Source organism: Arvicola amphibius, chromosome 1 (genome assembly GCF_903992535.2).
Source record: "Arvicola amphibius chromosome 1, mArvAmp1.2, whole genome shotgun sequence".
NCBI classification, from domain to species: Eukaryota; Metazoa; Chordata; class Mammalia; order Rodentia; family Cricetidae; genus Arvicola; species Arvicola amphibius.
This window is the reverse complement of record NC_052047.1, coordinates 166,310,888-166,324,938: the sequence shown is the minus strand read 5'-3', so window position 1 is coordinate 166,324,938 and position 14,051 is coordinate 166,310,888. Positions and strand designations below refer to the sequence as shown.

The following is a 14,051-nucleotide window of genomic DNA, read 5'->3' as shown; positions in this document are numbered from 1 at the left end:
AAAGCAGAACGAAGGGACTTCCCACAGCCCAGTTGTCCAGTCACCTTCAACCGTGCAGAAACGTAACCTAACACAAAGGGGCCTCAGAGAAACACGGGCAGGCGTCAGGTTTTGCCATTTCACTCCTGGGGCTTTTTGGGGAAAATGAGAAGACTTAAAATGTTCAAGGGGATGTGAATCTTCATTTTGGTTTTAAGAGGATTGAAATAAAATTTACTCAGAATCTCCAAAAAGCCAGGGCTATTCACTCTGCAGCTGCCTGTGTTTGGTTCAGATGTGAGTCCATGGTTGCACGCGCCATGCTCAGCAACTCGGCTCTAAATAGCTGTGTATTTGCTTTATGGTGCTTCTGCTGTGTCTTCCCTTCACGAAACTTCAGCAAAGGAAGGGTGTTTCCCCTCTTCATCTTTTTTCCTCAGGATACAACAGATGTTCAATAAGCATGCCTGGAAACTTACGTTACTAACTCCATCCAGGCCGTCGTATGGAAACAAATAAAATGCCTTTACAAGCCTTTTACATCCATTTACTTTGCGTCTATGTGTGTGCACATGTGCACGCGTGTTTATATGTGGCAAAGAGAGGACAGCTTGAGAGTCAATTTTGGGAACAGAGCTCAAGATATCAGTACCGCAGCCGAGGGTCTTTACCTGCTGAGCTGTCTTCCTGGCCCAGAAAATGCTTTCTGTAGAGGCCTTTCAATACTCATAAGACTCTTGACACTTTGCAAATAGAGACTACAAGGCTTCTTGAGGTCACATAACCAGCCAATGGTCACTAAGCAGGAATCCAGCAGTCCAGTTCCAAGGCCTGTCATCTTGGCTTCTTTTGGACTATCTCATCCCATTCCACTGCATCCTTTTGAACTGTGTCTTAGTTCAAACAAGGCTTTCCAAAGCCTTTGGCAAAACCAATTTAGAAACCGTGTACAGCTGCATACCATGCCTGAGGCCCTCTGGTAGGTCCTCAGTACCAGGAAACAAGAAAACAAACTACCTACATCTAGGTTGCAACACTGTATTTGCTTTGTGTTTTTAGTGGATTGAGTAGTTTTGTTCCTTTTAAAGTGTGTGTGTGTGTGTGTGTGTGTGTGTGTGAGTGTACGTGCTCTGATGAGTCTGTGTGTACGTGTATACATGGGAGGCCATATGCAGACGTTGGATGTCTTCTTCAATTACCCTTTACTTTTAGGGAGGCTCTCTTAGTGAACCAGACTAGCCAGCAAGCCCCAGGGATACATGCTGCCTCTCTTGCACTACAGTCCCGAGGGAATCTCACCATGCCTGGCTTCTTCTGTGGATGCCGGGGATCTGAACTAAAGTCCTTTTGCTTGTGTGGCAAGCACATTACCATGTGAGCCATCTCCTCAGGCCCTAAAATATTTTTTTTAAATGAAAAAAGTTCATGAACTTCTTGTCACACTAGGGATCAAAGCCAAGACCCTGCACAGGCTACACAGGCCTACAGTCCATCCCCCACCCCAGCCCAAAGCTTGCTTCTTTTCAAGAGTACTTCAAAGTTGAGTCTGTGACCCACACCTGTGATCCTGGCACTTGGGAGGCAGGGGCAGGAGGGTTGCGACTTTGAGTTTAGCTTAGGCTACACAGTGAGACTCTAATCTCAAGAAATAAGAAGGAAAAAGAGGTTCAGAATCAACACCCTTCCCCTCTCATATGTTAAGAAAATAATTTACCCTTCCTCTGGCAGAGAGGGCTGCAAAGTCCTACATTCCTTGGGTGTGAACGCCACATGCAAGTCGTCATCGGTGAGGTCCCCCAGCTCCTGGGCCAGCTCCGCATCCAAGCTGTTTAAGTGTGTCATCACAAGTCCTTCAAAGTCCACCGGCTCCACGGGCTCATAAAGCTGAGGCTGGAGGGAGAGGGAGAGAAGAGGGCCGTTCCCACCAGGCTTCCTTGGTGGAGTGCACAGACACACAGGCACGCAGTAGTGGATAGACGCACAGCCCTGCCCGCCCCTTCCACTCAGCGGTTCACTTTTAGCCTAAATGCTGGAGAAGCTGTCAAACTGCAGTGGTGACAGGAGAGGGAAGGAAAGGCAGTAGCAGAGAGTCAAGTCACAACACGATGAGTAATTAAAATCACACCCTAAGGCAGAATTTTTCTCCGCTTAATTGCAGCCTGATGAGGAATCCTGAGGAGATCCAAAATGAGATCACGGGCTTGGAGGAATTTTTGTAATTTCTCCTGCAAAAGCTCTCTGAGGCCATGTTTTGTTTACCCAAACACAGGGAAAACGAGAAAGCAGGCAAGTTTCCAGAAACTCAGGCACACACGGCGCTCCTCTGGCTCTGTGCTCCCGCACAGTGTTTCCCTTGGCCCTAGAAGGGAAATGTCTATATACTGCTCAAAGCCAGTCCTTTAGACACAATCCCAGCTGACAGGGAGCCAGGCTTGCGGCTAAAGCCCTCTAGGGCTGAGACTTCCAAACACTACTGCTTAGGAAGAAACTCACTGGACTGAAGCTGGGTAAGCAAACCCTGAGTGTCTGCTGAGGAGAGCTCTCCTGTCTTTCATTGTCCCACCGAGGGAGAGAGAGAATACAAGAGAGGATAGAAACTCGGGGTAACTGAAACAATGTTGCTCTTGAATTGAAAGTCTCAAGAATTGGCAACATTTTACCAGTCCCCTATGGCATGCAAAGATCCAGGAACCACTGCCTGAAGGCAGAGAGGGACACTTAGATCAAGGAGATTGGCACAAGAATAACAACAGTCACAGAGCAGAGGCTGCAGCTCTCTGAAGCGTTCCTCTATGGAAGACTGTGGAGTCCCAGCCAGGGAACACTGCTCTCCTTTACCCCGAGAGCATCACAGAACAAAAGCTCCAGATTCCTCACTTGTGCTAAGGGCGGGCAGGCCTGAAGGAAGGGCTGACCAAACTGGTTTTTCATCCCCTTGAGTCTACATACCAGCAGGCTTTCAGCTGGGGTGGGAGAACAGCAGCACTGCTGAAGAGGAAAGGGCAAAAAAGTTTCCAGAATGTAACTATGGCTTTCACCTTTCCCACCTTTCCCTTTCCTTTGTCCCTCCCACCTCTGCTGTCCTGGTAGTAAAGGAGACAGGAATAACTCACACTGGAGAGGAAGACAGAGCTGCCTTTGGTGGCTATTCTTAGCTGTCAACTTGACTACATCTGGAAACAGCTAAAACCCAAGCAGCTGGGTACACCTGTGAGGGGTTTTCCTTGATTGGCTCGTTTGAGAAAGGAAGAGACACCCTAAATCCAGATCCTTTGGTGTGATATGACCCACCCTAAATCTGGGCCACACCTTGTAATGGCAGCCCACATAAAAGGACATGGAAGAAGGAAGCGCTTCCTTTTTAACGTGCTTGCTCTCCAGAAAGTTCATCTGTCCTGAAGCTCAGGCATTCCTCTGCTGGCATTAGAACCTACTTCGTTGGTATCCAAAAGACCAGCAGAGAGTCCAACCTTGTGGGCTGAACAACTGCTGTATTCTTCTTCTTCTTCTTCTTCTTTTTCGAGACAGGGTTTCTCTGCAGCTTTTTTAGAGCCTGTCCTGGAACTAGCTCTTGTAGACCAGGCTGGCCTCGAACTCACAGAGATCCGCCTGCCTCTGCCTCCCGAGTGCTGGGATTAAAGGCGTGCGCCGCCACCACCCAGCTGAACTGCTGGATTCTTGACTTTCTGTCCAAACACAGTCATTGCTCACCGTCAGCAGGATGAAATGAAGGCAGGGCAGGGGCTTACAGGATGGAGCTTAGTAGCTGCAAGCAAACAGCTCCCCTTGATCATCAGCTGGCGAGAAGACAGGAAGGTCTCCCCTGGTTCTGACCTGAAGTTAGCTGAGGAAGGGACCACAGTACTCATGAGGGGCCTTTCCAAATCAGTCTCATTAGAACCCATGGAAATACACTGGGTTAGTTATCCTCATTTTCAGATGATGTAATAATTCGCCACTGATGACATGGCTAGGAAGTAGCACGTTTGGAATTCAAATACAGTTAGGCTGTATTCTTAACAACTATAATCTTGATTGTTTTCTCTTATAGGCCTTCCAAAGAACCAGTATTTCATGAGACAACCAAAATACAAGCGAAATAGTTAAGTGTGCATCAGAACAGGTAGAAAAAAAATACATTTACAACTACCTACAAATCCTGCTCAGAACTTCGCGTGGGCTTGAATGCTCAGCTATTATAGTAAATAAATGAATGACAGGCATAAGTGTATTATGAGCAACTCAAGCACAGGTACTGAAATGCACTTAAAAAGCATGGCAAAACACAGTTGCACCTAGTGAACGAGCACTGAGCACTGGAAAGTCGAAACCTCATAGCCAAACATAAAAGATTCCAGTCTGGCTAAAATAAAACACTTGCCATGCTCCTGAAACTCAAAGCCATGAAAGGTGAAAACTCAGTACCTGTGATAGGGATGGATGGTCCAGAGATCAGGAGCAGGCAATGGTCTGCCCCATCATCTGGCAATTACTCAGACAGAGGTCCTGGCAGATCCCCCTCCCCCCCGCCCTAAACTAGCATCTCGTCTGTACCGTTATTCCCTTTGCTTGTTTCATTCTTCATAACCCCTCCTGCCCTCATCACAGCTGACATTCACTTACTTGTCTACACCCAGATCCTATTCTAAAACGCTCCACAAGAACAAAGGGTAGGTTCTTTGCTGCATTAATGACTGCTATCCATAGCTCTTGGAGACATTCCTGGTACAGAGGAAAAACCCAATAAACCTTCAATGAATGAAAAATACAGTCACCACTCGACATTTAGCAAACAAAGCTAAAGGCAGGAAGTTTCCTCTCCTTTCAGTGATTTCAAAGTATTTTGTGACCTATAAGAAGCTTGCTTTCCTGCCTCCTCCAGCGGAAATCTTCCACTGATGCCACTGTAGACGTGGAGGTGGCATTATGACCATCAGTCTGTTTTTTAGTAAATCAGATATGTGTGTGCACATGGCACAACTTGGTGTACATACATGTGAAGGTCAGAGGCCAACCTGCGGTTTTCCTCAGGAGTCACTGGCCTTGTTTTTGGATACAGGAGCTCTCTCTGGGACACGGGGCTATTAGATGAGGCTGGTTAGCCAGTGAGCCCCGGGAATGCTCCTGTCCTCTACCTTCCCAGAGCCCACCACACCTAGCTTTTTATGTGGGTTCTGGGGATTGAAGTCAGGTCCTCATGCTTGAGTGTCAAGCACGGTTCACCCCGGGCCATCTCCCTGGCCTGTTCTGGTCCCTGTTTACCGCGATCATAACAAAGTGCTGGCTCTGCATGCAGAAGGCTTGTGTTTTATCCTTTACCATGAACGCGCATGGAAGCTACACGGGAGCACTTCATTTTCCATCATGTCCCTCCAGTCCAACCAACAACAAAGGACGTGAAGAAGTCAGAGCTCAAGCCATGCTTAGCTGGCAAAGAAAAAGGGTGCTGTGTTTCACAGAAACCAGTGTGCACACAGGAAAGAATGCGTCTCAGGCATGAGACTTCTTAAAAACATGAATGTTAGACATACAAACAAGTCCTGTAGCCATGGTGCTCAGGTGCTCTGCTGCATGCCCAGGGTGTGGCTTTTTACATCCTTGGCTTCATGCAGAGCTGTCAGCTGTCATTTCACTTCAGACTTTTCTATTGCTGTTTTTAGAAATAGTATATTTTTTCTCCATAAAAATGAACTCAAGAATATTAATCACCACACAGGTCACAGATCCAAAACCTCTCTTCTATGCACCTATTATACCTTCTACTTTTAATAACCAGAGAAAAGGTTGAACATTTTACAGTTTTAATGCAAGCATCAGGTGTAGAGTTGTTTGCTTATGGAGAGGGTTGGCACCAGATCTCTGGTTAACCTGCTCCCACGACAGTGGCAGCAGAGAATGCCAAAGCTGGTGGGCATCTCAGGCCAGAACATGGGATGGCCAGAGGCCATCTCTCTAGCTCTGTCCTCAAAGGCAGACCCAATCCACCACTGTGTCTGGAAATCACATTGTAAATGTGATAGCTCTCCTTCATATTAAACATGCGAGACGGAAAAGAAGTTCACTGTGTTGGAGAGATGGCTCAGTGAGAAAAGCAGCTTGCCCTCAAGCCCAGTGACTTAAGTTCAGCCCCCAGGATCCATGTGGCAGGAGGAAAGGACAAGCTCTTAGAGGTTGAACTCTGACCTCCACTGGCATGCCGTAGCACACATGTGCATGTGCACACACAAAAAATGATGTAATCTTTTAAAAAGTAGCTTATCTATTTTGAAAATATTTATATACACAGTCTTCATGGCAAGCATTTACAGCTAGCATTAAAAACAAAAACTGAATAAAACAAAAGGAGACAATACAATGTAATGCCTCCCACTCATTTATTAGAGACATGACAGAGAGCTGGGTTTTGTGCAGATTACCTACAGGTGTATCATGTGGTCCTTCCTTACTACACATTTGCATGCACAACAAAAGAAACCACCCCTGTACATGCCCTTTGCTATTTGGACCCCCCCCACTCCCCTGAGAATCTTTACATGACTCTCAACCTGTGTGTTTGGGGACCTGTCAACATTCTGAGCAATGTAAAAATATTGTTGGTTGTTATCCGTTGGAATTCCGACTTAGCTGTTTTCGAGGCGGGGTTGGGGGTGGTGGCTAGAATTATAAAGAAACACTGGGTGTTTCTAATGGACAGTCAGGGCTGAGGACCCATCTCCTGGGTCTTCTCAGATCTTCCAGCAGCTTTTGCCTTTATAGAGCATTCTTCTGAATGTCCATCACATTTAAAGCAAGTGTGGTCCTCTGGATGACTTGTCTTCCCAAATAGATCACAAAGCCTCACAGAGCTGGAATCATCCCTTACTTAACTTTTAATATTTGACAGGATCTCTATAATGTCAAGTACCTAAGGCAACACTACTACCCACTATTTACACAGGCCCTACTATAGAGCTCTACATTGATACTATGAAGGTAACATAAGCCGCCAAGTTTGTAGAAAAGGGAACTGAAATCTCCAGAGAGGTTAAGTGGCTTGTCCCAAGTTATACAGACATTAAGTGACAACCACCTTTTACCTTGGGCTCATCTGAACCCAAACTCTTTACTCTTGACAACAGCAATGACTGGGCTTCAACTAAATATATTTCTTCACTAATCATTTGTAACAACATATGAAGTTATGAAAATGATCATATTACTAAAAGCAAAAGAAGCAGTCAAAGTGGACTTGGTCTTATTTTTTAATTAGCCAAAATGATGCCCAAGCAGTCTAGAATTCAGCCCCTGATTTAATATATTTTCTAAAGCTCCATCAGCTTGAGTGATAAGTCACTCCTCTGCCTTGCTAAAAATGACTCTTACTGAAACATTCCACTATTTATCTAGGGAAAAAATGTTCTCAAGGTAAAGGAAAATCACCTCGTAGCCTGGTGATTTCTCCTGGGAGCCTTGTCTGAGAAGATGGCTGCAGGGGAGGCACAGTCACACAGTCCCACACCACCAAATGAGAGCAGATGATGCCAGGGAGCTGGGGTTTTCTAAAACAGGGCACAGATTGAGAAGGTAGATCAAGCATCTGGACTTCCACAGACAGAAGAAACAGGGCAAGCCAGAGCCCGGGAAGGACTGAGGAAATTACACTGTAACAAGTGGGAAGAACATGTGAGGAACAGCTATATACAAATAGGACTAGGATTGAATGACAGCCACGAGAGGAAAGGTGCTGGTAACATTTTAACCTTTTACCTGCTTCCTTCATACCTTCTGTAGAATACAGGCAGCTAAGCCACATGCTAATTTGACTTCCCAGCCACTGAAGTAACTCACCAAAATTCACTTTTGTCAAAGCCTTCTAAGGAGACAGCCAACTACTGAAAGACACTTGCAAACATGACATTGTCTTCCTGTGTAACTTTCCATTTAACAAGGATGTCTCCGGCCATAATGCAAGGCTACGGTGTTACCACAAAGACCGATTAGGAGACAAGGGGTTAAACCTGCAAACTTCCTTAAAAACCTCTCCACTGTGTCCACGCTGTTCCCCTAGCAGCTGCTCTACAGAGAGCTCTAGTCTTAATATTTTTTAAAAGCAATCACCAAAGCTCCCCCACATTGTTTAAAATTTAAAAGTACAACCAATCACTCTTCAACAAAATTTTTACACACTTTGAAATACAACATTCGTCAGAAAACACCCAGTTAAGCATGTATGTAACACATCCTAGTTTGTTTACTCCAAGAACATAGGCACCACACACTTGGCTGTGGTTCTGCCGTAACCTGAAGTTCTGAAGCCGACAGAAAAAGATGAATTAAAAGGGTGGCCTAGCAAGGCTCCAAAGTCATAAACAGGGTTTTCAAAAAGCTGTCACCACAGGTAAGCTCTCACAGTGAAGGTGCTATTTATTTGTTAGTGCTGTTTCATTAATGACACAATGCATAAAGTATATCCTTCTGAAATAATCCCAGATCACGCCAGTAAACATACCTGCAGACACACAGTTAACGCGGCGGGGAAACTGTTACAGGCGACAAAATGGCGGATACAGGAAACGGGGGAAGTTTACAAAATTTCTAAGAGCAGAAGTGGTTTTGAAGTAATAACTAGAAACAGAAAATAACCTACCCTCCTCAAGATAACCACTAGATCAGCCAGAGAGTGTGGCTGTGGGCTGTGCCGTGTGAGGAAGTGAAGGTAGAGCAGGCTCAGCTCCCTCAAAGGAAGTGGCACCCACTTCTGGGTTGCAAACAGTCTCAGCTAAGACAATTTGGCCTCACCTGACACACAGCTGGCCTCCGGTCCATAAATAATATGGTACCCACATGCACTCACCAGTTGGCACCTTGAAAGAAGAATATGCTATGTTTTAAAACTAAAGGTTTGTTCTCCGTGATAGATTTCACTGGAGTGAGGTTCCAGGCAGGGCCAACTACAACCACAGCAAGGAACAGAACTGCCTGGGATGGGATCAAGGGGACATAAAAGGGGGATGGGAGTACTATAGACACTGGCTGAATAGAGGTTAAACGACTAATAAAATTCCCAGATTCACTAAACCATGCTCCTAAAATTGATCAATTGCATAGTATGTAAATTTTACTTCCAAAAAAACTATTTCAAAGAAAGAGTTGTAAATTGGACTTTTGAGATTTGTCAATTAAAAATTTCCAACCAAAGCATGCTAAAAATAATGGTCAAATTCTAGGCTCCCCCCTTCCCAAATATGAGCTATAATTGGAATGAGTTTGAGTAGCCTGAAAGTCCCCTAAACAGAGAACATCAGAACCAATCTTGGGCTGTCTCGTTCTATGCACATCCTGCCTGACAGGAGATGCTTGATGTCTAAAGGCAGGCAGAGTCACGACGCAGCAGGCAGAGAATGCTAGGTGCAAAATGAGCTAAGGCTAGGTGGTGAGCAGCTTAGATGCTGGGCACTTCTGTCCCTGACCATTGGTCAAGCAAACCTGGAACACATACTTACTAGCTGCAGGGAGGGGAAACCGGATGTATTTATGCTCTGCCGATGGCACTGTCCGAGGTTGGGTGGGAGTGTAAACTGCTTTCTGATTTCCGACGATGAATACCTTGAATTAAAATAGAGAAATCTAAGTTATTATTTTAAAAAAACACTGCAAAAGTTACGGTGCTATCTTTGGTTGAGCGGTGAGCAGAAGAGACTGAAGTATATTCAGAGGTCGGTTAGTGGAGACTGTGGTTTCTGGGTACCAAATGTACCCTAGAGCGATTCACAGGGGCCAGAGTACCTGCAGTCATGGCTGCCAGCCTCTATTTTAAAGCAGAAGGCAGAAAGGCCTTGAGGTACAATATAAATATCCTAAACCTTTGACCCCCGGCTGCCCAGAGGAGCTGCCACAATGAAAGGAATGCTCCTTTCTGACTCTACTTACCTGCCATTTTAACCCTGCCATCTTCTATGCAGGCAGCTGAGGCTTTGGCTTGGCTGACAGTAAAGCAGAATGCACTAGAGCCTGTCACATGAAAATGCCCACTTCCCTGCAGGCACCTTCACAGTGAGACCCAGAATTCCCCAGTACTGGGTTATTTTTCAACAGCTTCCACGAAAGTGACCCAATGACATGGGAGACACTCATTTGCTAGGTTACTGGAACTCACAAATATTTTCTCATCATATCATTTGATGGTGGCTGACTTTTCAAACTAGTTCCCAAATAGGTACCCATAGTACAATCAGGTCAAAACACATGAAGCCAGAATCATTAATGGATACAACTAGAAACTAATCAGATTACTAAGGATCAAATAGGCTGTATATTTGAAATATTCTCAGTGTCCAACCAAAGCATATGTAAAACTGAAACACAATGCTTCTGTGTACTATGGAGATATAAAAAAATAAACAGAACTTACGTTTCCACCATGACAGTATATAGAGCATAAGCATTTGATTCCCAGGCTTCTGTGTGAAGCACAGAAATAAGCAGGAGATTGCTAGTTGTGGTCATTACTTCTTTCTCCACAAAAGCACCCTGTTAGCTTTCCAAATGTCCCTACTCATCTGTGCACTGCTTGGGCAGAAATACAAACCAAGTGGTAGATACATAAACCAAGTCGGGCCCATTGGGTTCCTTTCCTGGGATTCAGCATGAGGAAGAAGTAAGTGCCTGGCATGCATTCATGCTCCTACTGGCTCTTGTACTAGGGCCTGGTAAAGCACGGAACACCACAGAAAGGGGCAGCAGTCGATATGAACTATGTTCATAATTTCCTAGAGCACTGTCTTTATTTAATATTTGAACAGTAAAGGAAAACACTGTGTCAGGTGTGAGTAGTTTATTATATTCTATGAGTCATCAGAGAAATGTAAAGCAGACCATAATGATATGCCTCTTCACAACCATGGGGATGAACAGAACAGAGCACTAGACTGTCAGTCCCAAGTGTTGTCAGATGATATAGAATTGCACATACATGTGTCATTGGTAGGGACATAAATGGTATAGTTCTCTCCAAAACAACTGGCAGTTCCTCAGGAAGCTTAGCATGTAATTTCTATATATACCAAAATCCCACCAGTAGCTGTACCTCCATGAGAAATGAAACAGAAAATGAAACAGAAAATTTAAAAATCAATATTCACAATAGCATTATACACAGGAAGCACAACAGCTAGTTGGGCCTGGTGGTGCACACCTTTAATTCCAGGACTTGTGAGGCAGAGGCAGGCAGATCTCTCAATTTTGGACCAGTCTGGTCTATAGAGTGAGTGCCAGGACAGCCAGGAATACAGAGATAAACCCTGTCTCAAACAAACAAACAACCCCCCAGCATTGTTCTTAAGAGTCCAAAGGTGGAAATAACACAAAAGTTCAGTAGCTGAAGGATGCACAAAAGTCATCTATCATAGATGGAATATTATTCATCAAAGAAAGGAATTAAGTATACTATACGGTAGTATACAGGGGAAACCCAACAGCATCATCCTAAGGTGTTGACAGAAGTTTCTGTCCCGCCTGGTCCCACAGCCATTCAGTCCCAAAGAAACACACAGAAGTCTACATTTATTATAAACTGGTTGGCTTATTAGCTTAGGCTTTCTTATGAACTAATTCTTACATATTACATTAACCCATAATTATTGTCTGTGTAAGCCATATGGCTTGGTACCTTTTATCATCTTGCTTCCTCTGTGTCTGGGTGACAACTACAGACTGAGTCTTTCTTTTTCCCAGAATTCTCTTGTTCCTTCCCGGCTATGGCCAATCCGTATTTTATTAAACCAATACAAGTGAGAAATCAACACAGGATACAAGACCACTGTCCCACAGCACTTCTCCCTTTTATTTTTTTTTTCAAAACAAGAACTGTGATAGTCATGACTCACTTAAAAAAATCAAAGCTGGCTTTGGAGTTGGACAATGGCTCTATCCTACTCTAAATCTAAGCATGTTGTTAAAAGAAAAATTCAGAGTTTCTGTCTCATGTCAGGAACCAATGGCTGCAGGACTGGGTGGGCAGAAATCTCAGCCAACAAATGGCATCAATGTGATAACTAAATCCACCTGAGAGAGTTTGGGAAGGAATTCTAGACACAAAAAGAACAGAGTTAAGCACAGTTACTTGGTAGCAGCGTTTTCTCAGGTGGGTTCTGTTTGCTAGAAGCAAGTACATCTCATTTAAAAGAGGCTTCCTGACTCAGCTTTAGCTGCAACAACCTTGCAGCTCTTTTAAGAGACCCAGTCACCAAACACTTAAATAGTGTTTATGAATAGCCGACAGCATGCTTCTTGGTGGTGGCAGGGACCTTGAAACTCTGTAGAGTTGCAGCAATAAACATGGCTCCCACCAGTACCTCTGCCATAAAGCTAGATTCTCAGAAAGCTAAGGCATGGGGTGGATCAAAGCCACGGCTTTAATCCTAGTTGTATCTCTTAGCAAATTGAAGACTCTTGTGGTCAGAAAGAGATATACAGTAAAGATAGATTCAAACGAGAAAACCTCTAAACGGTTTACAGTGTGCTTAAAAGTATATGTAGGCTTGGGAGAGAAAAGAAAAAGGATAAAGTCCTTTTTTTAAAAACAAAGAAAGAGATTAGTTGAGTGTGGTGGCACAAACCTTTAATCCCAGCATTTGGGAGGCAGAGGCAGGTGGATCTCTGTGAGTTCAAGGGCTGCCTGCTCTATAGAGTGAGTTCCAGGGCAGCCAAAAATACACAGAGAAACTCTTCTCTCAAAACACCAAAAATTAAAAATAAAATAAAAGAAATAGAGTTTAAAATAAAGCCACGTAAAGGTGGAAAATACACAAAGAATCTGGATACTGTATGCTATTGTGTTGTCTTTGAATTATTTGACTGCTGAGGAAGGAGCAACAGTTGCTAAAAGACATTCGAATATAAATGCTGCTGGATTGATCCAACATATATATTTTGAAAATGTCTTGACCTCAAAATCTTAAGTCAAAAGATATGTTACTTTGGAGAAGAGGTTTTGCTTTTGTTTCCACAGGAAATGAAAGGCTGTGAATTTATTCTGGGTTAAGAAAAATCAGATTTGATTAAGAAAGATCCCCCACCCCAGAAAAATCTCTAATAGCAGCAGATGGCCCAAATGATTCAACATATCAGAGGACCTCTGTTGGAGTTTCCTCTGAGTTCTACATCTAGAAAAGCTTCAAAACTGCTGGCTGAGATGATCAAGCCTCACAGAATATTCCAGTCAGGATTTGACCATAATTCTAATTTTTCTTTAGGTTCCCATAAGATTATCAGCACCCCCAATCAGCAGGAAGTAGAAAACTATACCCACATTCCCCCAAAATGAACTATGAATATTTGTCATTGTTTAGAGTCTTGGTTACAAGTTGTTATGGGTAATGGTCAACTAAACAAAGGAGATTAGATTCAGAGTTCTTGTTTGGAAGGAAAAAAGTGTGTGTGGGGGGGGAAGTGCTGTAGGGCAATGGTCTTGTACCCTGTAAAGATTTCTCTGCTGTATTGGCTTAATAAAATGCTGATTGGCCAGTAGCCATGCAGGAAGTATAGGTGGGGTGACCAGAACAGGAGAATTCTGGGAAGAGGAAAGGTTCAGTCTGCAACTGTCACCCAGACACAGAGGAAGCAAGTTGAGAATGCCTCACTGATAAAAGGTACCAAGCCACATGGCTAACATAGAAAAGAATTATGGGTTAATATGTAAGATTAAAAAGAAAGCCTGAGCTAATAGGTCAACCAGTTTAATGTAGGCTTCTGTGTATTTCTTTGGGACTGGATGACTGTAGGACCAGATGGGACAGAAATCTCTGCCAATAATCAGGGGATGTGAAATTCCCAGAATAGAGAAATAGTAAAATCTATAAAACCAGAAAATAGATTAGTGATTGATAAGGGTGAATGGGACTAGAGAGCAATGGAAAGTTGCCCCAGCAGAGTTTCTTTTTAAACTAATGAAAATGTTCTAAATTCTGTTGGTAGATCAGTAATTCTGACTATGTTAAGAGTCACTGAACTGTGCACATTACATACATGTGAAGTGCAGGTGCTGTATCTAAACTGTGGTGGCTCTAGATAAGAGTTACAAGTGTCAGTACAAA

General features: G+C 43.9%; 1 protein-coding gene across 3 annotated transcripts in view; it reads right to left on the bottom strand.

Annotated features, from left to right (window-relative positions):
- Positions 1–14,051, bottom strand: part of Dock8 (dedicator of cytokinesis 8) — a 203,431-nt gene that overhangs the window by 143,328 nt on the left and 46,052 nt on the right. The window contains exons 2-3 of one of the 3 annotated variants that reach the window (XM_038327158.1): positions 9,462–9,564; positions 1,694–1,869 (exon numbers count right to left, since the gene is read on the bottom strand). In XM_038327158.1, coding sequence (XP_038183086.1) covers positions 1,694–1,869; positions 9,462–9,564 — 279 coding nt within the window. Of the gene's footprint in view, positions 1–1,693; positions 1,870–8,467; positions 8,494–8,757; positions 8,777–9,461; positions 9,565–14,051 lie in introns of those variants that run through there. The other 2 variants (XM_038327166.2, XM_038327176.2) reach the window with 2 other exon arrangements.